Below are 27,258 nucleotides of genomic sequence, written 5' to 3'. Positions count from 1 at the left end.
TGAGTTTGGATTTCCTATAGCATTTCTTTTGTATTTTGTGAAACTAATATGTTGCGGGTAGTATTATGATGAAGAATCGACCAACAAGTAATAAAGGATTATCAAAGATCATTCATCAAGATGATTATATCAGTTAATGACCATGAGAACATGTGAATGACATGCAAGATTCAATGTTTATTTCTTGATTTTATTGCTAAACATGTACTCTATTCAACTCAAGGATGTCCATGACTAGAGAATCTATAATGGGGCATGATTATTTTCTTTGATTGTTGTTTGTGGTTTATCTCTTATTAAGGTATGTACTTGTCTAAGGATATGATCGACAAAAGATCAAGGAGGACGTTCTGAGTCATGCATGAAAGGGGATAATCCTTGTCTATTCTGCAAGCAATACTCAGGTCAACTTGATTCATTATATCAAGTTGCTTGTATAACCTTGCTATATCAAAATCCATGTAAGAAATACTCAAGTCAGCTTGAATCTTTATGTCAAGTTGCTTGTATTTTCTTACAACATTTTAAAGCTCAATGATGAAATCAAGCACTGTTACAAGACAAGCATATGAAGAATGGCAGTATCATTTTTAGTTAGATCATTTCATTAGCTCATTATTCATTTGCATTATAAGCATTCAATGTCAATTTCATTATAAGCATTTCATTTCATTCGTAGATCAACGGTCATCAATAAAGATTGAGTATACTTGGACAAACAAACAAAAATAATTTGCATTTGATCATTATAGGTGCATTCTTTTTTTCCATCATCCATTTCATTTAGTTGCATTTTAATCGTTGCATCAGTTTGCATTCAATTAAGTGCATTTCATTAATCATGTAGTGTATCATCATTATTATTTGCATTATCATTTCATTAAAGATCATTTAGTTACATCTTTGCACTTAGATTCATAATCATTATAAGCATTACATATAAAAAATAATAATAAAAAAAACAAAAACAAAAAAACATTTGAATAACATATTACATAATCTTATATCCTTCATATCTTTGTGTTAACAAACAGAGAGTTACATTTGTAAAATGATGCGAGGGAGCGGGAGCGAGTGTCACACGAGTGCGGGAGCTAGGGTTTCGACTATTGTTGAGGAAAGGGAGGAATCAGATGATGATGAGGATGACTCTTCATGCTTGGGAGCCTTGGCAATGGGTATCGCTAACTGGCTTTTGGTTGTTGTGGACCTGGATGATTCACTATGTCCCCTGCATTCCCTCTTTCTGGTGGATCGGCTTCTTGGGTCTCTCATTGAGGTGACTGTTTGGGCTACTGTTGTTGAGGGCTTAGTGGTTTGGAGCCAGTGGGGATTTCCTTTGGTGGCTCTCTCTTCCTCACCTGTCCGCTAGGTCGGTCTTGTTAGGTCGTTTTGCTCTGCATTGGCTTGTTTCCCTTCTTTGCGCCCTTTCCCCTGTTGAGTCAGAGGATTTTGTGCTTGTAGTGCTTCTTTTTTCGTTTTCCTCCTCTCGGGCTGGGATTTGTGGAGCTCTTTTGATGCCCTTTAGGTGGAAATGCCTAGGATTTGGGCAGTTTCTCGACACCCTTCTTATCTCTATGTGCCTGTTAAGATGGATTTATCTCCTATAGAGGTGGAAATATCTTTAGCGGAAGGAGTTGGATGCTCCTGTTCTGAGGCGGCTTTGTTGGTCAGAGGTTGTTCTTGTCTTGGGCTGCAGTTGGTGTGGTGTCTCCTTCTGAAGAACTTTTGTTCTCTCCCTATTGAGGTGGGGGTTGTTTCTTTGTTGTTGGAGTTTGGTTACACTTTTGGTGGTCCTGTTTCTTCTATGTGGGCCCTCAGTGCTTCCGCTATTGGTTTCCTTTTGAGGGTTTTTTCTCTTACTACTCAGTCCCATGGATCTCTTCTTGAGGCGTTGTGCCTCCTATGGAGGTGGAGTGGTTGCATGGTGTTTGGGTAGTTAAGGGGATTTTTGGTCTGTCAACCTTGGAGCTTTGGGCTCTTGTTTGGCTTGGATCTAAGTGTGGGCTAAATGATATTTTCACCCCTTTCCTCCTTATTGAGGTGTTGATGTTGGGGGATAACGTTTTCTTATATCCAGGTGCTCCCTCTTCTGGTTTGGAGGACCTTTCTCTTGAGGTAGGTGATTTTTTGGTTGCTGGATCTTTTCTCTCAAGCTCTTTTATGTCTTCTCCTATAGAGGTGGAGAGTGCGGTGATGCTTGTTTGGATGGATGCTTTCCTGATCAGGCCTTTGTTTCAGCTCAAGGTGGTTGAGGGTACCACTTCAAAACCCTTTGAAGTGGTTCTGGGAGCCATTTCAAAATCTAGTTTTAAGGTTAGGGAAGCCTTTCAAAATCCCTTTATCTCTAGGCATCTTGTTTTATTTGCCTTGTCTTTTCTTATCTGGCTATTTGCTGATAGTTTTCAAGGGCCTAGTCCAGATTGTGGTTGTTTTTGGTTATGGGCTAGTCACGCTTTTTGTTGTTTGAAGTCTTTGTCTTAGGTCAAGGGAACCAGAAACATCCCTATTGTTTGGTTGAGGGTTCCTGCTAACCCTCATCATAGTTTGAAACTTTAGCCTAGTTGGTGTAGCCAACTTGATTTATATTGATTATATCTTAAGTGTATGGTTGGTTCTTTCTGTTGGTGTTTGTTGGCTTTTGCTAGCTTTTTTCGGCTCAACTTTGTTTGGGCTGCTGATTTTCTTGGTTAATTCTCTTTGGTAGCATTGTTCTATGGGTTTCAGATCTTGATAAAATTTGAGGGTTTCGGGTCCCTCCAAAACCTATTTTAAGGGGTTTCTGGTCCCCTCAAAACCTGTTTTCCCATAATCAAAAACATATTACATAATCTTTCATTTGCATATAGATCATTTGCATTTACATCATCTTTCACATTTAAAAAGAAAAAGAAATCCATCATTCATTTGCATTTCCATATAGATTATCTCATTCACATCATTTTTCATTTTGTATTTTTCAAAATCAAAAGTATATCATTGCATCATCATATAGAGCATCATCATGGAAATAAAGGAAAGAAAAGATCATCATATCATCATCCATGTAATCAATGCATAAAAGATCATCATCATATAGAGTAAAATGCATAAAAGATCACATCATCCATATAATCAATGCATATATATCATCATCATATAGGGTCCATGTTTGCATATCATCATAAAACAATAAAAGTCCAAGTATATAATGATATCATAAAAATAATCAATAATTTTCAAAGTCCCATCAATATAAATCAAGTCAAGAATCATGACTACTTCTTGAGCCTGTGGGTCTAACACCTAGATCACCTGCAACACCTACACCAACATCATCATCCGATGGAATCATTCTTCAATTTAATATCTTCATCATTCATTCAACTATCATCTATCAAGTTTTATACAGGATGTATCTTTCTTGAAACCAGACGTTTTGATCATCTATCAAGTCTTATATAGGATTTATCTTTCCAGAAACCAGATGTTTTGATCATATTTTGTCTTATACGGGATGTGTCCTTCCTTAAACCAGACTTGATCTCAATCCAATCAATCTTATCAATGTAATTCATCTGATCAATCTGCAATCTATTCACTCATCTATCTTTCATATAACATTCTTCTTCTATTGAGAGACCATACATGCCTTTAATGCACAAACGATCTCTTGAGGGGGCATCATCATCAAATCAATATCCAAAAATCAGTATCTAGGGTACACAATCAAGACTTTTATCTCCATCAAGCGCACTATCGAGACTTGATTTAATCTTTGAAACAATGTTGTGGGAGATAAAACTGAAAGTTGGGATTTAATCCTTGCACAAGCAAAGTTTGCCTATAACAATTCAGTGAATAGAAGTGCCAGAAAAACACCTTTTGAGATTGTTACCGAAGTGCATCCTAGAGGAATAACAGAATTGAGAGACATTAGCAGTGAAGACTAGAAGAATTTTCAGATCACATGACAACATTGCATATTCAGGTTAAACAACATTTGAAAGACATGAATAATAAATATAAGGAGAAGGCAGATGAGAAGAGGAGACATAAGGAATTTGAAGTTGGTGATGAAGTGATGGTATAATTGAGAAAAGAGAGATTCCTGGTTGGAACTTATAATAAGTTGCAGATGAAGATTGTAGATATGCTTATATCTTCGTTTCATAGATAATTTTTTTTTATCGATAATATGTAGTTTTTATTGCCAAAAAGGAAAGTTATAGTTATGCCAAAAGTGGTTTCCCCAACCTACCATCCCAAACCCTACAGCCAAACCACCCTCCAAAAAAATACCCATGGACATCATAATCCCAAGAGTTTACATGGCATGCAAAAACAAAAACCAGTGCATACACTGCCAAGTACATTCTCAGTTTTAATGGTGACTATAAACAAATTACAAAACAGGGATTCAACTCCCAAGCAAAACAAAGCAACATAATTAAGAACTACTTGACTTAACCAAGGTTTGCATTTCTTTCATCTTCCTTTGTCTCAGCCTCAACCTCTGGCTCGTTAGCTCCTGCTCCGCCTAGGCCTACCGAATCACCTCCTCCAATTCCATGATTTGCACGAACAATTCAGACCTTCCCACCCTCTCTGCGCCTCCTCCTTGTATCTTTCTTTCACATTATCCTCCCGCCACCTTACAAAGGGAATATAATTCTCTCCCATCACTTGATGAAAACCAACTACACCCTCGCAAATGTCAAACCCAACACCCGACACTGCCCATTCCAAGAGCGACTCCATGTTCTCCAAAAAATCCGCCTGGACAATTGCCTCCATCACCTTTCAAATTGGTTATGCAGAAATTTCCAGGTCAATTCCCCATGCCATAATGAGCGAGTACACATCCATTTAGTTTGATATCGGTGCTCCACAACCCCCAAATCTTTGCCCAAAATGAACTGCACACATTTGATTAGAAGTTCATCCTTGGATTGGAACATACTCTTCAGTCTCCTCTCTAAAACCAGTCCCCAAAATGGGCATAAGAGTTTTGAGTTTTTCAAAGTGAAGTTGGCCTCCATTGCACTCTGAAAACCAGTAGAGCCACCCTCACAACCTTCATCACAAAAACACAAAATGCACTATTCAAGGAACTTGCAGAAGACACTTAAAGTATCACAAAGATCGACACCTCCCATGAATGCAAATCCCATCTAATACCATCGCCAATTCAAACTCGTTCAACATTAATTACCAACTACAAACTACAGAGGCCAAAACAAGAGGAAAGGAAAACAAGTGCCCACATTAATAAAATCTCATCATCAACAAGGTACATGCAATTAAATATCCGACTGAGTTGGCCATTGTACATCTACATCATCTCCACCCCACCATCTCGTCATAAAAATATCCAACTCACAAGCCACATTGGACAAAAAGTCTACCACCCCATTCCCTGCTCTACGAATGTGAGAGATTCAGAAATCCTGGAATAACCGAAGCCTTGAGCAAATAATCGAAATGAATTTGTTTATTCACCAGCTTGGTGAAGATCCTTTCACAATTGCTTCCACCACAACTTTTGAGTCCCCTTCTAAGTGCACCCTCAAGACATTCATATTACTTGCCAATTCCACCACAAGCAAAGTAGCCTGAGCCTCTGCCTCATTATTCGTACCATCTTGCAACCTCCATGCCCCTTTGAACAACACCTTACCCTCCTCATCATGAGCCACACACCCTACACCTGAAATACCCAGATTTCCCATCGAAGCCCCATCAAAAAAAAATCTTGATCCACCCTTGCTCCGGTTCAGTCCACACCTCCCCTTCCACCCTTAGAAGAAGGATTAACCTTAGAGGACCCATGAACATGTCTTGTTTCATAGATCACTATTTGTATTTATATGTTTTATTAAAATTGATAAATATAGATATAATATAATGTATAAACATTTTATATAATATAAATTAAATTATATAATATAATTATATTTATTATTTATAATATTATATACATAATTTATATTATTATATACTATATGTTGTAATAAAAAATATTAAATACAAATAAAATTATTATAATTTATAATTAATCTTTTTAAATATCTTACAAATTAAAATCACATATAAATAATAAAATATACAATCACTATGCAATGTATATTTTTATAATATAATCTATCATACCATCTATTTGCAAAAATCATGTCAAGGAAATTGAAGTGGATGTTAGTATACTTTTTCACTCAAACCATATTACGGCCTTAATCAAATTCTTAAGATCATAAGTAGATGTCATATTGTAGTAAAATAGTAAAATAGATCTCATTCGACCCCAAGAACAAGAATATCTAGGTTTAGCCATACATTCAAACAATCATCACTTTATACTCCATAAATGTAGAATAATATTTTACATATGAAGATAAGGATCAAGAGACATGATATTGAGAGTTGAGATAGTATAAGCTAATAGTTAAACATGTTATTCCAATATTAACTATGAGGAGATATAACTTGATTCTCACCATATATCTATAATCTTTGCTTTATATAATATCCCATATAATGCCCAATCTTAATGAAAAATCTTGTGCTCAATTATCCATAGCTCTCATAAATTCATAAATTCGATCATTTTCTTATCCACTTCATTGGTGCTCATCTTCCTTCTAAACATGGAAAAGGCTATCAGGTACCTTCCATGTCTAGGATTTGTAGAGCTTGGATTTTAAAAATACTTTTAAAATTTCAAGATGACTAAAACATAAGGAATCAAATTTTATTAAAAAAAAAAAAAGAGAGATAAATATAAGAAATATGAAAGGAGATACAAATACATAAAATATAAACTATTTTTTGATTAGTTATTTCATGCCAAAAATCCAAGAATGGGATATGTCTTTGGGTAGTTATGCTAAAGGTAGCAGATTAGTTATTTCATGCCAAAAATCCAAAATCCAAGAATGGGATATGTCCTTGGGGAGTTATGCTAGAGGTAGCAAGTCCTCCCTCCCTCTCTCTCTCTCTCTCTATATATCTCTATATATATATATAGAGAGAGAGAGAGAGAGAGAGAGAGAGAGAGAGAGAGAGAGAGAGAGAGAGAGAGAGAGAGAGAGAGGCCTTTTTTTGCATTTATCTCTATATCCATCCTTTTTCTACCCCCCTTTCTCTCTCTCCTCCTTCTAACCCTCCCCAACCTTATATCTCCCCCCTCTCTATCTCCCCCCTCTCTATCTTTTCTCGAAACACAACCTTATTGATAGTGGACCTTGACTATTTGTTGCAAAAACAACATTTGTTAAATGGCCTACCAGTTGACCTCATCCTCCCATGCATCTTCGACATACCTATTACACACCACAGTGTAATTGCTAGTAATATTATTAGTAAAATTTTCTTATGACATATTTTAAAATTAATATAGAGTAGTTAGCGGCTGAGAATCACATATCACTCATATGTAATAAATGTATTGTTTTGCCTTACCTATCAAGTAATGCTAATTATTCAAATAACTCCTGTGCGACAATGACAAATTGAACAAAATTTGATCATTCGATATCGACCCTCGATCTTGAAAGTCAGCTGATCATATTCAGATAGGGAACATCTTGAACGTAGTAATTGGATTAATGATCAAAATTAGATAAATCATATCTATATATAACCAAATTAGATATGTATCTAATACAAGCAGATTATAATTAATAATTAGATAAATCAACTAATTGAAATGATATATACAACCAAAAAAAATAAAAGGAAGAGAGAAGTAGCCGCCGACCCTCGCGGACCACCAAAACAAAGGCGACACGCATTTTTAATTACTTTGTATGATTCTCCTCGCTGGTCTTCATTCGATTAAAAAAAAAGGGTTACCATTTGACTCTATTTGTTTGTCAGATGGCAGCCTGCCTAAATCACAGTCGTTTACAGTAAACATGAAACTCTCTCAGCTCTAAATGCTCACACTTGAACTTTTCCTAGGGTTTGGACTCAAACCGGTAGATTGAGGAGAAATGGCTAACCAAGGCGCCAAGAAGCGCAGAGATGAGAACCAGCGCCATATGGCCACGTTGCTTCGCCTCATTGCCATCGCTAATGTCAGTAACAGTATCATATCTTTTTCTATGTCCTCTTTGAACCCTAATGTCATTTTATTTCAAATTTTTAAATAGACGTTCACTCTTTACAGGATAGCTTTTTTAAGCAAATTCGATTTTTAGAATAAACCCCAATTGTGGATTATCATTTGCCTGGGAAATGTAAAATTCACTGAGAACGTATAATTTGATTCATATAAACTTAACTTTGGAAATCTAAAATTCGACACCAGTATAGCGGAAGCAGTTAAACATGGTCCAAATGATCGTTATGTTGGGAGTGGATGATTTATTTGTCATTTATTTAATTGCTTACAATATTTGGGTAGATCGTTCATTTGCTCTGGGCAACCTTTGGCTTCCTTGTCACAAAAACAAGTTGCTGTTCTCACAAATTAAGTTGATTCTAACCATGCTGCTCAAGCTAGGGATTGCATTATGAAAGTCTCAATAATTTTTACCATTCTACAACTCTAGCTCTTCCAATGTGATGGCAGATGACATATTTAATAAACAAAAATATAAGTTTCATATAAGTGGTGTTTTCACAGCATATCAAATTATGTTTATGATTTATCAGGTTTCATTTGAGTAGTTTCAAGTTATTATTCACTCAACCCATATTTCATAAGTAATGTTTAATAAGAATCCACTTTTTGTGATCTTAAATAATATGCTTAGCCTGAATGGTCAACAAGGATGAAGCTCTAGAACTTTCAGGGAGGTCATCCATTCTAATACCATTCCAGTTCAAATATGCTTAACCTTGAAATTATCCCCAAAATCAAAACCACTTATATGAATCACACACATAGATATATATTAATGTACATATAATTACATATATATATACTCGATATGTATGATCATAATTTGCACAAAATATGAAAAATTGAACATATATTTGAGAATATAGCTGATAATTGAGAATGCAATGCTACATTATCAAATCATAAATGTTAAAGGTAAAATCAAAATGACTTGTATCATAGTGAATTAGGATTGGCTTAAATTGAATCCATTTAATTCAAAAAAAGCTTAGGAAGAAATGCTACTTTTCTATCTAGCATAGCCCAAAACAATTTTTGTCTTTTATATTTTAAACCAAAGCATGAGTTTGAGGGTGGCAACTCCTAACATTGTCTAGGGGCAGCCACACTTGTTAAAGGCTTTGCAAATAGGATAGCAAGTTAAGTGGGCTTGATTTTTGGGATGATTTCTTAGGCAAGCATACGTGAATTGGAGTAGTATTGGATGGATGGCCTCCCTAAAAATTCTAATTGTTGAAAAGCATATGCACATCTCTAGAATCACCAACAATCGTTTTGATCCGACCAATTTTTACCATGTCCTTGAGTGCATTATTCTTGGCATTCAAACAAAATGGAGTCCACCAAATATGTTTATAGGCTGTCTCAATTAACTTCCCTGCAACTTTACATACATGGGCCACATCTATCACTGTTTGCACCACATTTTGTGGCCCAACCTTCTCTATAGCATCTTCAAGGATCTGAAACTGTAAATTAACATCGCTGTGATGCCCTGAACAATCAACAACACTAAGGAAATAAGGGCCCTTTGTACGTGTAACCATGATATTGATTAGTGGATGATACCTAATGTCTGTTCACCCATCTGTGACTATGCTACATTCACTTGTGATCCAAGATCCTTTCATTTTCTTCATTAAAATATAAATTTTAGAATAGTTCTTATTCAAGATTATTGTCCTCAATTCAGTCTCCTTTGGTAGCACATGTGATGGTTGTTGAAGATGATAACTTCAGCAGATATCATACCTGTCATATTTATGATATTCTTGGGCTCTTATTTATATTCAGCTTGCTTACTCTATAGCTGGAAATGTTTCGGTTTCATTTTACATGTCGCTGTTTATACTTCATGTATCGGAGACCTTGTATGCTGTCACCGACTTTGACTCAGCTGGCAATCCGTTTCTTTCCCTTCGTTGGACTTCATCCGATCATAATGCATGTCGGTGTGTAACTGACACCGTCCTTTTGTCTTATCTTCCGTTTTCTTCTTGAGGAGGCTATCGGTTATTGAAGGAGGTTATTTTTGATGTGCCGTGGGTTATTTAAGTGAGGTTCGACATTCTTTGAAGTGTCTTTTTGCTGTGATTCTGGATCTGCAATTATTTCCCGAGTTGATCATTTATATTCAACGGTGAACATTGGAGTGCTCAGATTTGTTCTATTGCATCTTCTTCTACATTATTTTGTATGCAGATTCTCTGATAGTCATCTTCTATCTAAGCATTATCAATCATTGTTAAAATGATTGCCTTCTAAGTTTGAAAGATATGTACTTATTTTGAGACTTCAATAAAATTATCTTTTGGTGTGGCTGGCTGGGTTTTTCACCCTCAGGTGGAGGGTTATCCCAGGATAATTTGATATCTTCTTGTTCTCTATTGCTGTCTTAGATTCTATTATCTGAGTTTTTAGCTTTCTGATTTTAATTTCAACAATGGTCTTACCCATAGTTTCTTCGCCACAGCCTGCTTATAGTAAGGAGAGTGAGCCACATGGAATGTAATACCATTGGCAAAGAAGAATTTGCAAATGGCAATCATCTACTTCATCCTTCAATTGCACATTGAATAAGTCATCCTATGTTTTCCCTTAGACTCTATTGCCCTTTATCTAGAAGAAATAGGAATATGTGCCTATGGCCTTTGCAAAATACTAGAAGTAGAATTTTGAAGGCCCCTCCCCCTAGTGGCAAAGTGTTTAGTAATAATTTCTTATATTGTCAATGGTCAACTTAGGTTGTTAGATTTCATTAATGTATCTACAGTATTAGGTAGATAAAGGTAGGTAATATCATTAATTTCTATAGTGTTTTGTATTTCTATAAATTGTAATCTTTACTAGTTAATATGAACGAAGATATTTTACCAGTGAATCTGATTTTCACAAGGTATCAGATCTAGGGCACGAAACCTTTTATTTTCAGAAAATCTGCACGTTTTTTTAACGACCTAGGGTTTTTGCAACTTCGCCTAGGGTTTTGATCCTTTGTTTCAAGGCAATTTTTTTTTTCGATCATAGATTCTTGGTGGGTTTTTCGAAACCTCAACTAGGTCATCATTAGATTTTTTTGGGTTTGCAGATTTTTTTTCGCCTAGGGTTTTCGTACATTCGACTAGGGTTTTGACCCTTCAGTTCAAGTCAAAATTTTATTTTGATTGCAGATTCTTGGTGGGTTTTTCAAAACCTCAACTGGGTTACCATCAAATTTTTTTGGGTTTGCAGATTTTTTTTCGCCTAGGGTTTCAACAACTTCGCCTAGGGTTTTGACCCTCTGTTTCAAGGCGATTTTTTTTTCCGGTTGCAAAATCGTTGTGGGTTTTTCGAGAGCTCAACTGTAATGTCGTCAGATTTTTTCTGGGTCAGTCAAAAATTTTACCTCGAAAACTGTGCCAAGGTTTTGAGATTATCTCCTTCATTTCAAGTCAGATTTTTTTTTATTTGCAGAATCTTTGTGGGTTTTTTGAGATCTGAACTGGGTTGTCATCAGATTTTTTTGGGTTTTCCAAAAAATTTCTGCCTCAAAAACCGTGCTAGAGTTTCAGTTTCTGCCTCTGAATCTGACTTGCAGAATTTGTTTCTAAAAACCCTTTGTTTTCATCCTTTGGTTTTTGTGCATTTGTGCCTTCACCAGTTTGACCTTGGGGTACGTGATGGCATCGCTGACGAACATTATGCTTGAAAGCAGCCACAAGTTCAATGGCCACAACTACAACATCTGGAAGCAGCGTATGTTGACGATTTTTGAGTACCAATGTCTTGATGCAGTTGTTCTAGGCACGTCTCAACGTCCAGACACTGCCGGAAAAGATCAAGACAAATGGGATGAGGGCAACCGGGAAGTCGTCATTCTCATCAAACTCTCTGTTACCGATGAGCAACTACCTTAGGTGCTGTTCGACAAAACTGCGAAGGAAATATGGGATCATTTGAAGAGTCTTCATAAAATCTCTAACAAGAGCAGAGCATTCTGTCTTAAGAATATGCTCTTCACGATCATGATGGATGAGAAAATATTTCTTCAGGAGCATTTGACAAAGATCAAGGATATTCGCGACTAGCTGGAAGCTATTGGTCGAAAAATGGAGAAAGAAGATATGGTGGTCATTACTTTGAAGAGTCTCCCACGCTCGTATGAGCATTTCATTGAAACAATCAATATCACTTCCACTGACGTCGATTTGAAGTTTTTTCGATCTTTGTAACAAGCTTTTACAGCAAGATCGGTGGTGGCAGCAATTTGGAAGCAGTACTAGTTCTCCCTCCACCGAGCAAGCGTTCTCTGCCAAATCTTCTGCTAAGAACAAAGGGAAGGCTCAATCTTCTTAGCCGAAAGGCTCTGGTTCTTCTCAGGACAAGAAGAAGAAGAAGAATGTGCAGTGCAATTATTGTCACAAGTTTGGTCACATGAAGGCTGAGTGTCGAATTCGATTGGTTTCTGAACAAAAGAAGCAGGGAGGGTCTCAACAGAAAGCAAATGTTGCCGAACACTTTGAGCAGAAAGAATTTTCTTTCTATGCTTTTATGGCCAAGAGAACAACGGATCCAATACACTCTTCTACCTGGTATATTGATTCAGGAGCTTCGCAACATTTTACTCATCGTCGGGATTGGTTCACGAAATTTGAACCATTTTCGGATTCAATAATCTTCGGAGGAGGAGAAGAGTACACAATTGCTAGTAAGGGCATTGTCCAGATTCACTCAGGAGGTAGAAATTTAATTTTTCTTGATGTCTTCTATGTTCTAGGCATGAAACATAATCTCCTCCCCGACATTCAGATCTTGAGGCATTCTCCTCAATTAGATGTTGTCTTTAGTTCGTCCATCTGTAGCATCGTTGATAGGGAGACTTGCACTACAATCGCTATGGGACTTGAAGATCATGGTTTGTATAGACTTGCAGATTCTAGTGATTCTCAAGAGCATGGTTTGGTTGCTAGGAGTACATGCATCAGAACACTTTGGCATCAACGTTATGGGCACTTAAATGTGCACTATCTCTCTTAGTTATATCGGGTGGGTTTGGTTGCTGGTCTACTTGAGATCCAACCTCAAAATCATGGAGTTTGTGCAGCCTGTCAAGTTGGGAAGCAACATCGGACACCATTCTCGGATGGTGACGCTTTGCGAGCCTCCAAGCTCCTTCAATTGGTTCACCCTGATGTATGTGGGCCAATGAACACTCCATCTGTTACTGGTTGTAGATACTTCTTATTATTTGTTGATGATTTCAATCATAAAATGTGGGTGTATTTTTTGAAAAATAAATCAGATGTGTTCAACACATTCCAATAGTTTAAGGCCTTAGTTGAGATAGAATCCGAATCTCAAATTGTCACTCTAAGGTCAGATAGTGGGGGGGAGTCTTGTTCCAATGACTTCTCTACATTTTGTGCTACACATGGCATTAAACGCCAACTCACCACACCATACACCCCTCAACAAAATGGTGTTGTTGAGCGTAGGAATCACACCATTACTGAAATGGCTTGCTCTATGATAGAGCATAGAAATGTTCCTAAGAAATACTGGGCTGAAGCAATTTACACTGCAGTCTACCTTCTGAATCAGTCACTTACACATGCCGTCAAGAAGATGATTCCTGAAGAAGCTTGGTCAGGACGCAAGCCTAAAGTGGGCCATTTGAAAGTCTTCGGTTCTACGGCTCATGTATGGATTCCAGACGCTAAGCGTGCTAAGCTGGCTTCAAAGAGCCAAACACTTATGTTTACTGGTTACAGCGACAACCACAAGGCCTACAGGTTGATCGATGTAGAGAGAGATCGTCTCATTTTTGAGTCGTGATGTTGTGGTTGATGAGACTACTGGTCCATTTATGCCTTCTGCTACTCCTACTCCTGTGACTCAATCTGTAAAGACTCCTGATGTTGGTGTTCGTCTACCTCTTGGTTCCCATGATGGGAGGGCTTCAGAGCATTCTGACTCTGAAGATGAGGAATCTATCGATCCAACACCACCTGATTTGTCACAGGATTTGCATCCAGATGACTTTGTTCCAGAAACTCCAGGGGATGTTGTTTCTCCAATGCTAGATGTTGGTACTTCTACCCTCGAGTCTAAATGGTGGGCCAAGACTTTAAGAGATCTTTCTGATGATGAGCTTCTTGAGGATAGATCAGTTCGTCGCAAGAGAAAGCAACAAAATACAATAAACCTTGCACTTATGGTCAACATCCACAGCATCTCTGAGCCCCAAACATATTTTGAGTCTAAAGGCATTCCTGAGTGGGAAAAGGCTATGGAGACAGAATACCATAGTCTTTTGAAGAATAACACTTGGGTTTTGATTTGCCTCTTGGGAAGAAACCTATCAGCTGTAAATGGGTTTACAAAGTCAAGTATCATGCAGATGGTACTTTGGATAAGTATAAGGCCAGATTGGTTGCTCGGGGTTTTACACAGCGGGAGGGCATTGACTACGAGGAGATTTTTGCTCCTACTGCCAAGATGAGTACAATTCGTCTTCTTCTCGCCATTGCAGCTCAATTTGGATGGAAACTTCATCAAATGGATGTTAAGAGTGCATTCCTCAATGGCGAGTTGCAAGAAGTCTATATGACTCAACCTCTTGGCTTCAAGGTTCCTAGGAAGGAACATCAGGTTTGCAGATTGGTAAAAGCCCTATATGGCCCAAAGCAAGCCCCTCGGGCTTGGTATTTCAAGATTGATCAGTATTTGGTTGAACATGGTTTTCAGCGCAGTCCCTCTGACACTAATCTGTATGTCAAACTCTTCAGTGATGATATCCTTTTTCTTGTTGTCTACGTGGATGACTTGATCATATTGGCAATTCAACACATTTGATCACAACCATCAAACAAGACTTGTGCCAAGCTTTTGACGTGACAGATTTGGGGCTTCTCCATTATTGCTTAGGTGTCGAAGTGTGGCAGACTGATGACAATATCTTTATTTCACAGTCCAAGTATGCCTGCAGTTTGCTTGATAAGTTTCGAATGTAGGATTGTAAACCTGCTTCCACACCTATGGAGAAAGGGCTGAAATTATCAACCAAGTCTGATTCACCTGCCGTAGATGAAACAAAATTTAGACAACTAGTAGGCAGCCTCATCTATCTCACTGCCACTAGACTTGACATCAGTTTCGCTGTCAGCTACATCTCCCGCTTCATGATAGCTCCAAAAGCTGATCATTGTATTGCAGCGAAGCGAGTGTTACGATATGTGAAAAGCACTTCAGACTGTGGCATTCTGTATGCTAGGTGCAACAATCCAAAGTTGATTGGTTATACTGACTCAGATTGGGTAGGATCGGTGGATGACAGAAAATCCACTTCTGGGTACGTATTCAGTTTGGGTATTGGTGCCGTCACTTGGAGCAGCAAGAAGCAACAGGCTGTGGCTCTTTCCTTGATCGAAGCCAAATACCTGGGAATAGTCAAGGTCGCATGTGAGGCAGTTTGGCTCCAAAGGATGCTCTTTGACATGCAGATGCCACAGATAGGTCCTTCTCCCTTGTATATTGATAACCAAGGGGTGCTCAAAATGGCTGAAAATCCAGTCTTCCATGAACGTACCAAGCATGTCGAACTTCATTGTCACTACATCCGCAAGTTGGTAGAAGACGGATCAGTTCAGTTGCAGTATGTTTCGACAGTGGATCAAATTGCAGATATTCTTACCAAGTCTTTGAGTCCAGATAAATTTGTAAAATTTAGGGGGCAACTTGGTGTTTTTGATAGATTGACCATTAAGGGAGGGCGTTAGAATAATAATTTCTTATATTGTTTTTTTTTTGATCATTGACTGCTTTTGACTGGAGCTTGAACCAGTGGGGCCACAGAGGGGGACCCCCATCCCCGAGTACATTATACTGAGGTATCAACACCTCCTTACATTTCTTCCTTATCACTTCGTTCTCCCCTTATCTCTCCATATTTCTCTCCTTATCGCTCCGCTCTCTCCTTATCACTCTGCTCTCTTCGCACCTACTGCTGCCAGTCTGCGTGCGTGGACACCAACCAATAGGTCCCGTCATGCACCTCCGTGGGCAAATAGTCAGCCAACAAGCTGCCAAACATGGCATGAACACCATGAGCACACAACCAGTGGGAATCAACACAAGAAACGATGCACACTGTAGGGATTCGAACCGATGACCACCCCAAACTGGAGCTCGTGATATTACCGTCACGCTGCGGGGTGAACCCAAATTTCTTATATTGTTAATTCAACTTAGGTTGTTAGATTTTATTAATGTATCTATAGTATTAGGTAGACATAGGTAGGTAATATCATTAATTTCTACAAATTTGTACCAGTTAATATGAACAAAGATATTTTACTAGTGAATCTGATTTTCTCACAAAGAAGTAGATGTAGGTGCAATTTCTTGACTACCACACCATAATTTACTTATTTTAGCTCTATATTTTAGGTTTTTTGCCAATTAACACATAAATTTAAACCCTTGCCTTAGATATGAAGGAGGTGGGCATTCACTTTGGTAATGCTGCCTTGAAATTCAAGTTTACAAAATTGGCACTTTCATGACCTAGTGCCCCTAGATGCCCCAAGCTTTAATGATAACTTAGTTTTAAATTGTTTTAATGGGGACTTAAAATCGAAGGGACCTTAGCATATTTTTGTAGCACTTTGGAAGGGCAACCACCATTTGCACTTCCAATGGAACTAGTGGCTTCACCCCATTCAATTTTTGTACTTCTGCTAGGTGAATAATTGGATTTAGTTTCACTTGTAACTTCTACGTCAATATCTTGAGGCCTAACCTCATCTTCACTCATGTTGAGAGAATTCATACTTATAGACTCTACAAGGAACAATATAAAATTTATAATTTTATAATTTAAAAATTAAAATTCGAATCATGCATAATGCAAGGGATTAAGACACAAGGATTTTTTTTTGTTTTCCTTACTTCAGGTCATACAAAGTGCAGAAACAGAGGATACACAATCAGTAATCCTTCCTCTTAACCATTGTCGAACAAGAATTTCACTTTTGTTTTTCTTATTTCAGGTTGCATGAAGTGCAAAAGTAGTGGATACACAAAAGTTAAAGTCTTGATTTGACAAAAAAATTGAACACCTTAATAATTAAATATTGCTGTCATAAAAAAAATCTGATCATTATTCTTTTGTAAAATTAAAATAATGAATTTAAACTGAAATTTACAACAATGTAAATTGCAAATCCCTAAATTAATTGCTTAAGTTGTTAACTAAAATTAGTAATTAGCTACTGAATTGAACAGTGAAAAAAATAGTCATGACAAAAGCCCACCTTGAGGCATGAATAATGCTTTGAATCCTTTGATTCAATGGTGGATTGATGTCACTCTTCATCTTGCTCTTCCTCTCCTTATTCCTCAATCCTAATGCTTTCATTTGCAATTTTTTTCACACTTGGAGCATGTGGTTGATTTTCAACTTAGTTGTTGAAACTTTGGAGTGAGTTGGAATGAGGCTTAGATGCCTATTTGTAATTTTTTTGTGAGTGTTTAGGGTTTGGGTGGAGTCCATTGGCCATTAGGGTTGAGGCTTGTGGCACACATTTCAAAACAAACTTTTTGAATTCGAAAAAATAACTTTTGTAGCTATTTGTCGTGGGGGATGCTTGAAAGTCTCCATGATGTTTGGGAGACTCCTTGGAGTCCCTTGTACGTCTTGAGGATACATTTGAGTCCCCTAGAAGTCCCCCAAAAAGGTGGTACATCCTTAAATGCCCTCAAGTCTCTTGTGGTGGTGGTGGGACAGCAAGGGGATGTCCCCTCCAAGTCCTTGTGTCTCAGAGATGTCCCCATGGAACATTGAATGAAAGAGAGATAGGAAAATGATTTGGTTGGTTCTTGAATTGACAAATCAACTATCTTAGTGGGGAGGTGGGTTGGTGAGAGGGGTGAACTATGTGAACCACTTGATAGTATTTCTTTTTGTGAAGCCATAGCCCCCTTGACAATATATAGGGATACTTGTAGAAATGAGCATCCCATATATATGCTCAAATCTCGACAAGTTCAACTAATATTGAGTAACAAAATAAGATAGTGACAACAATATAGTGGCAATAAATATATCATGATAGTAGCGATAGTATTATAACAGTAATAATGAAATATATCATGATAGTAGCGATAGTATTATAACAATAATAATTAAATATATCATGATTTAGATTCAGAGGTAATGATATAAGTTATAAACCTAACACTAATTATTTGAATTTTTGATTTTAATGTTTCATTCAAACATAAAACATAAAAAATATGGTATTACCACTAGGTACAACTATGCGTAATTTGGATTATCAATATCAAAAGAGTTATTTGTGTCACTCTGTCTGAAGTTGTTGCTTGTCCAATGGAAGCTTGCCCAATCCTTGTTGCAGCGCCTTCTTATCAATCTTCCTAACATCTTTACAATCAACATCCCAATGTGTGTGCTACTAGAGCCAATAGTTTGCCAATCCTTAAGTCTCAAGTCAAATTGCAATTAGCTTCTCTACTTGTCTAGAGGCAAGCATGTTCCTCTTAATTGAGCGATGAAGCTATGGGTGGACCAATTCCTTTCTGCAACATAAGAACTATGAATTGGTAAGAGTAGTTGAATGGTAAGTTACTTCAACTTTGGCGTGTCCTTCCCATGAGATTTCCAACATCTAGTAGTTTTTTTTGGGTGCAATAGTGGCCCTAGCCATCCTAGCTTTTGGTTTGTTGAATGTGGGACCTTAAAGATCATACAACTGAATTTATTGTTCTCGAAATATATGTGCATCCTTAGGAGGGGGCTTTATAAACCTTTCCATTACCTCGTCATCCTCGAAAGGAAGAACTCAACTAGTTCTAGGTGTGTACCATTGGGGATTAAGAGCATAGGCTATGAAGATGGGTGTCCATTGTGTTCCATCTCTTTGTGAGAGTAGGCTTGACATGCTCCTCATAGGATTGAAATCTAGGATTCTTTTCATGAATTGCTTGCCTCATTTGATCAAGCATGCTGTCAGTAGTCACTTTAATTTCTTCAAGGTTGGGAGAGTCTTCATTCACATATCTAATTACCCCTACGATAGGTGATATGATAGAGCAAATATTTTTGTAAGCAACATTTTAAAAAGTTAAATTAAAAATAAAAACAAAGTACAAACATATTAAGTAAAAATTTCATACATGATAATGGACCCAATAGGTGATATGTTTGAGCAAACATTTTTGTAAGCAACATTTAAAAAAATTCAAGTAAAAATAAAAACAAAGTACAAACATATTAAGTAAAAAAGTACAGACATATTAAGTAAAAATTTCATACATGATAATGGACCACCAAGTTTCATCAATACCCTTTATTTTAGCTTAATTCCTTCTTTTGTCTTTGATCTAGCCCACTTTTTCCACTCCTCAAAACTGCCATGGATTATAGAGCATTTTGACCTTAAATGCTTTCTCCAATAAAATAAAATAGCTAGCATATCTAGTCTCAACTAGTTTGAGGAACTATTTCGTTGAAAAAGATTTGAATAATGCAGATGCTGTGTGATGTTTGCATATAAACGTTTGTATGTTTCTATCTTTGGCTACCGCTGTCTTCACCCAATCTATTTTTGCAATGCCTTTCAAAGCATTTACACATATGGAGTCCAAAACTATGTGTGCAAACACTTTCAACCATCAAATTATCTAATTTGCAAACATGAGTTGAATTTGTCACAACTTGCAAAACATAAGAAGGCTCAACTTCCTCTATGATCTCCTTCAAAAGGCCAAACTAATAATCAACATTCTTACGTTTCCTAGAGTAATCAACATCTCTAAGAAAGTATGAAACTGGTAGGACATGTAACAATAATAATGAGTGCTAATGTCAAATATGAGTCTGTCTATCCATGACAATTGAACAACCTTTCCTAATCCATGTTTGACTCATTTCCGCAATCAATATGTTCACCTTTGAATATTGTTTGTTGAGGAGGGAGGTACTCAATTTGTGTTCTTTAGGGGGAACATAAGAGGGTCCAACTATGAATGCAGCTCTCAACTTCCCATTTAATTTGTGTTCTTTAGGGGAAACATAAGAGGGTCCAATTATGAATGCAGCTCTCAACTTCCCATTTAAATAAGGAGACCCTTGCCAAATGAACTGGGATGGCATGGTCATAAAATAATTTGGCCATTGAATTATCAACCTGCTTACATGTTTGCAACAATCTTATCCCTTTATTTTCTCACTTACAATGGAGGCGGCCTTCCTCTTCCCAATGTCACAACCATCTTCAGCTAATATATTGGATACTCATTAATAGATGGCAATGGTGTGGATGGACTTTTCTAGTAGTACTAGTAGTTTTTGTCTCACTCTCCCAACCAGATTTACCATTTCAACTATTGTTCCAACGTTATATCCCCACAAAAACCCCCATGTTCACTTTCATCCGATAAATGGCAATCAACCTTGCTATAGCTCCATAAGAGTCAGTTTTACAAACGTGACACAACCAATACCTACTGCCCCTGCATTTTTAATCTTTTTATTGCTTAAATCTGTGACACACTGCAGCAAGGGTTTTTTAGAGTTGAAAGGGCCTTTGGCCCTTATGCAAATTCCAGAACAGAGGATGAAGGACATGAGAAATATTCTTGTGGTATTGCAAAATATTTTGTGTTAAGGATTTCAGAAGAACAAGAACCTCCTTTAGTCTCTTAAACTCCCTTTGGTTTACTTCTTCACCACCCATCTCATTATTACCACTATTTCTAGTGACCATTTTTAATGTCAAAGATGAAAGATGAAAGATGAAAGATGAAAGAAATGTTTCAGAGGCTGCTAGTGCTGTAGAATTGTGGTTTTGAACTGAAAATAAAAATAAATTACAAGTGTTTTGTAAAAATAAAAAGGAATTAATCAAAATGTACTGTTACAGCATGATGAATAAAGCAATAGCTTAATGGCTGAAGCCTGAAATTTAGAAAAGGTAGTAGTAGACTGTAGAGCAATGGCCCTTCCTAGCTGTGTGTAATGGTGAATGTCTTCAAGGCTTAAGCTGCTAAAGCCTAAAATAGTAAAACTAACAAAAGAGCAGGAGACAGGACTATGAAAGTCTGAAAGTGGTAGCACGTTCAAAAGTGTGCAAAAAACTGTGCAAATGAAATGTCATATGAATAATTGTATGTATGCTTTATTAGGGTTGAATAAGGGCGTTGGAGGGTTTTTTGGATGGTAACACCCCTCCCCCGCCCTTTTAAAATTTTTAACTTTTTTCCTAAGTTGTCGTTACGGGTACAAGAATAGGTACAGTAATGGGATACAAGTACATTGGTTTGACAATTTTTTCCCTTGGGTATGGTATGTTTGAGTACGTTATATACACATACACATACACATACACATCTGTCTCTCTCTCTCTCTTTATATATATATATACACACACACACATACATACATGCATGCATGTATACATACACACACACACACATATATACATACAAAAAAATGAAAGATATAAAGAAATATACAAAATTGTAAAAACTAAATACATTTGATAGTATGATACTTCATCATTGATCAATGCCAAATGCCAAATGGTAGTGATAAATATGTTAAATGCCAATTGATAGTGAAATATATAATATTTATCTTTTTTAATTAGCATTTAATAGTGATAATTTTAGTTTTCTAAGTTCTTGACTTTAGTCTCAACTCCCAAACCCCCTCATTGTAATCAAATTTTTTATATAATAAGAGATTCCAATAACCAGTGGGGGTTTGGGACTGGAGACCCTAATGGGTTTGAGGGGGTACCAATGATAAGTTTTACAGATGTGAGAAAAACCCAACGATAGAGGGGCTGTGGGATTTTTTAGAGAAATTGAGAAAAGAGAGTGAAAAGAGCAAAATGATCTTTGTATTGAGCGAAATGATGCTTTTAGGGTTTTTGGATGCAAAAAGAATAAAAAAATGTTATTTTTTTTTTAACTTTTTTGCGCTTAATGCATTTGGGTATCCTTGGTATGCTTGGGTACATAAATTGGGCATACCCCTAGGTGAATTTGAAAAATAATTGAATGATTATACTTATGAATATATAATGTATATATAGAGAATTACAAGTTGGTGTTCTAAAAAGAACAAACTGTTAAACTGAAGCTAAAAAGCTAAAAAGCTTAAAAAGCAAAATAACTAAAAAGCTAACACTGTCTTCTAATAAAAGAAGCAGTAATTAAACTAAATTAATTAAACAAACTAAAAGAACTAAATGATGAACTAAATGACCATTAATAGAACAACTAAGGGTAACTAACTAATTATTCTAATGCCCTCCCTTAATGGTCATTGTATCAAATAACTACCCTACAGAATACATTGCAGGTCTTTTGATCACAAACGCAAGAACACTCTGCTGCTGCGAAGACCCTCCCGGGATCTGCAAAGTGTTAATGACCAAGAATAGTTGATTTCGTCCAATTGATGTAACCCTCACACGCGAATTACAAAACCTTCACACACAAATTATAGAAGCAAAAGAACCTGAGACCACGATATTGAGGAATATTAACAAACCTTCCAAAGAGCAACAAACATGATTTTAACAAAAACTGCAAAAGCTTTTGCAGAAGAGTACAGAGCACTGTTTGCTCCAACAACTTTAAAATAGACTGCAAGATACCACAATTGCAGATGTTTGCCCTAGCAACACTAGGTGTGACCCAAAATTGATTGCAACAAACCACGATTTTTGACAAAAATCGTCAAAGCCTTAAAGATACATTTACAAATCATCATTTTTGTGGAAAAAAAAGGGTAAAACCTAGATAACAAAAAATCCCACACAAACTTCGTGAATGATAGATGATAATTTTTAAGGAAAAATTATAAACCCTGTAGTCTTTTTATGACACCCTTGGTCCATCAGTGAGAGTCGATCAGAGATATGTTCCATGGACCATCGTTGTCCTAGTTGATCAAGGACAACCAATGAAATCATGAAATGTTAAGTGTTGTCTTGTTGGTAGGCACAAGTTCTCAAGCCTTTCTCTTCCTTAAACCCGAAATTCTGGAATCCCCAAGTTCCCGACTCCTCTCCTCTTGCGGTAGGACCTAACATCCAACTTTCGACGACTTGTGACACTTCAGATGACGTGATCAACACTCAAGGTTCTTAATGCTCCACCAACCCTTGTGACTTGTCTACTTTAATTCACGGAGCTACATAGGTGCATTTAATGCTTTTTGTAGGATTGCCGTCAAGTGGAGTCCTGGGTCATGCTTATTTATGGTTGCTTGATGGCCTTCTTGTCAGGACTGCATGCTCTGACTTTGGAATGTCAGACAATCTACCTTCAAGAAGTGATTGCCTTGTCAGGGAATGGCCGGGTTGCTTGCACGCACACCATGTCAAGTCTGTGCAATTCTCCGCCTTCCCTGATTGACATTCCTCTGTGCATGCCAGGGTCAAGGCTTCCCCTCCTTGACCATTGGTCTCTCCTCTGCGACCAAATTGATATATATAGGCTGTTAAGTCTCGCTGTAAAGGGTTCTCTCCATGCTGGCTTGAGCTATTCTTTGCTCTTCCACTTCTCTTGAAGATTTGTATATTTTCTTGCATTTTTGCAATTGTAAGTTTGGCCATTGGCCTGAGAATGAATTGAAATCATCATTCTTGCCTCTCTTCAACTTTTGCATGTTGTGTATGTTTCCTTACCTTCATTATAAGTGTATGTTTTGTGGCTTTCTCTCATGTATATGCTGTGTTAACTTGTTTCGAAGTGTGACTTGTGGGAAACCTTCTCCCCTTTTGACATTTAGCAAATTCTAACCTCCATACATGCGTTTGGAGTCATTTATGCACTGAAGTTTGTCTATCTCTTGGGTATTTCAATTGATTCTTTGTGTCATTTTGGGGTGGGGAGAGGAACATCTCTTATCTTAGTACATCACCTTTCATTTTAGCATTTCCTTCTTTCCTTTTCCTTTGCAAGTTGTTACGATAGATTTAGAAGTAGAATTTGGAGTGTTGAGTTGGTTCAACACCTGCATTTGGATTGAGAAAGAAGCCGACCTTCTCCGGAGATTCAACTCCATTGCGCAAAATCCCACACTTCGGGGTTGTTTCTATGTTTCATAAGGTTGTTGAGTTGATAGCTCAACACGGGTGCAAACTTTTGTGACAACAAACCCCATGAACAATTTTTGAGGAAAAAATCGTGAAAACCCTCAAAACAATTTTTAAGGAAAAAATCATGAAAACCCAACATCGATTTTTGAGGAAAATAATTGACCAAAACCCTAAAATGTCACGCAGCAAAACATGAGACAACACACAGCAAGTCCTTGATTTTTGAGGAAAAACTCAAGCAAAACCCTCCCATGATTTTTTTGTGCAGAAAAATCAGAAAACCCAACCATGATTTTTTTTTGTGGCAAAAAAACCAGAAAACCCATGTAAAATTTTTTGGAGGAAAAAAATATTAAAAACCCAACCATGATTTTTTTTGTGGCAAAAAAACTAGAAAACCCATAGACAAGTTTTTTGAGGAAAAAAAATATTTAAAACTCAAAATTTTTTTTTTTGGGAAAAATTTATTAAACCCTAGCTACGGGTGTCACATAATTTTTAAAAAAAAAATCGTAAAAAAATACCAGGTCACTGTTTGAAGAAACCGGAAACCCCCAATTTTTTTGTGCAAAAATCTTGGAAACAAAAAAACGCGGGCACATGAAAGAAAAAATCACGTGAACAAGGAAAAACACACCTAGTAAAGATGTGAAATCTATCATCGTTGTCATCGTCGTTGGTTGCTGATGCAAAAAAAAATTGCGACGTGGAATTTAGAAGAAACATTCCACGCCAAGAGATACAGAAGGTTGGGCCAAACCAATCTCGATGTGGGTTGAACACAGAAAAAGGTAGGGTGTGGGAGGAGTAGAGAATTTGCAGGCCGAAAAAAAACACGCCAGGAAAATTGTGAATTTTTCAAAAAAAAAATGTGCCAATGATAACACAACAACCTGAAATGACCCCCTTACTTTTTTTTAATTTTTCAACACATCAAAGCACCTGTTAAGGTTAGGAAAATGAAATACAATGCTGCTGAAAGGTAACCGTCCACTTTTTGTTCACTAAGAGCCCAATATGGGAAGGTGAGAGCATACGGTGAATAGGGGATTGTTAGTGTTGCTTTTATTGTAGCCGTGGTCGGAATCCAAAGGCCTACTAAATAACACTAAGCTTGTGATTAAATTGATAATATAATTATTATATTATTAGTTGTGAGATAATATAACTATATTATAATTATTATATTATTAATTGTGATAATAATAACTATAGTTATAATTATTAAAATATAATAATATTTTATTAATATATAATCGTTAATATTTAATTATTTAATATTATAATAAAGTATGGTGTCCCTTTGTGGAAGGGCACCTCTTGCATATATATTATGAGATGTGTGATCTCATTGAGGTGAGGAAGATAATAATAATAATAATAAAAATATACAGGCTATACCTGGGACTTTAACAGTTAGTTCCAAAGACAAACTGAAGTACAATGCTAGGCGGCAAGCCAACCCCTTTCGCTTGCTCAGCGGACAAGAACAACTCAAATCTAAAATCACTCTACCACTTTCTAGCGGGTGGACAGCTATTACAATACTGAAAATGATATCACTCAACCACTTATTTAGTGGGAGGACAATTATTACAATACTGAAAGTAAAATCACTCAACCATTTATTCAGCGGGAGGACTTTTGAAAAACAATTGAAGTAATAGATAGGCGGCTAAGCTATCCTCTTCCACTTCTACAGTGGGAAATACAAAATGTAAAATGCCATAAGCAAAGGTTGATCAGTACTACTGATTTTAGCGTTACAATGAGAGTTGTAGCTTGCAGATTACAATAGGAAATTGATATCTAATCACACCAAAATGTTAGGAATTGATCCTCTAACAAATATGAAATATCCAGCATATGAAAAGTATCCAAACGGATAAATAATTCAGGTCTGATATAAAGAACAGCTAACTAAAATTACAGACCAGCAAGGAGAGAAATCACCTAAATGCTCATAACTTTGCCCACACAGCTCCGAATGACTTGAAAAAATCAAGTGTGAATGATCCTTGAAGAGAAGGTGCCCAAGCCAAAGCGAACAACTCGTTGCATATCTGCACAAATATCACTGCACACTTCCCAAGGCAGTCTCCAGCATGGTACGACCAGGGAAGAAGGGCGATTTTGTCTAGAAAATTCAAATCAACACCAAAATCCACGAAACTTAGCAAAATGGATTGCCTAACCAAGAGGAAAACAAAGGAAGAATACCTAGAAACAACGGCTAAACTCTCAGAGACTTGTAAATGAATTTCACGTTCAGCACCACACAAAACAGCAACTCCAAAACTGAAAACAACACCCAAAATCAGAAAACAACAAAAATCTTCATCTTCGCTAAGCTCAATCTGCTCCTCTGAATGAAAAAACAGTCACGATATTCAGCTAGGGGCTATCTTTCAAGCTTGAAATTGAAGGTACTAGGAGGTATGCATTCTTCAAAGAAAGAGTCTAGAATAGTTTCAACAACACTTCGTTATAATAGCAATGGATAGTCTCAAATGAAGGCCAAGGCACTTATTTATAACTTCCTCCCAAATCGAACCGCCTTTTCCCTCCAATGTGGGACTAAACAATGACATTCAAATTTTCCTTAATTTGCATTTCATTTCATTTCATTCCTTCACCAAGTCGTCCCATTTTGCCTAGACAAATCACTTTATTAAAATGCAAATAATACATAATGCGAGCGCCCAACATATAATTGAGAAAATGACTTATGATATTAATATAACTTAAGCAACCCCTTAGGTAAATCGTCCATTTTTTGCCTTAAGTTATAATTCACTTATAACACCATTTCATCAAATACTGAGCTTGCCAAAACAAGCTCCAAGATTATGGGAGATCAAACTAAGAGAATTGCCCTGCCAGATATAGCCACTGCACTGAGCTGCATAAACCTTGCCAAAAATAGCACTGCTAAAAATAACACTCACTAAAAGTAGCATACTGCTAAAAATAACACACTAAAAATAGCATACTGCTAAAAATAGTAAGTGTCCCCAAATGCATTTTAACCACATTTTG

General features: G+C 36.9%; 1 protein-coding gene across 1 annotated transcript in view; it reads left to right on the top strand.

Annotated features, from left to right (window-relative positions):
* Nucleotides 1-7,701: 7,701 nt before the first annotated feature.
* LOC131052710 (uncharacterized) overlaps nt 7,702-27,258 on the top strand; it is a 43,238-nt gene continuing 23,681 nt past the window's right edge. The window contains exon 1 of the mRNA XM_057987296.2: nt 7,702-8,054. Within this exon, the coding sequence (XP_057843279.1) occupies nt 7,971-8,054 (84 nt within the window). The 5' untranslated portion in view covers nt 7,702-7,970. The remainder of the gene's footprint in view (nt 8,055-27,258) is intronic.

The sequence above is a fragment of the Cryptomeria japonica genome, chromosome 5, assembly GCF_030272615.1.
Source record: "Cryptomeria japonica chromosome 5, Sugi_1.0, whole genome shotgun sequence".
In the NCBI taxonomy this organism is placed as follows: Eukaryota; Viridiplantae; Streptophyta; class Pinopsida; order Cupressales; family Cupressaceae; genus Cryptomeria; species Cryptomeria japonica.
The sequence above is the reverse complement of the archived record's forward strand: the minus strand, read 5'-3'. Positions and strand labels throughout refer to the sequence as shown.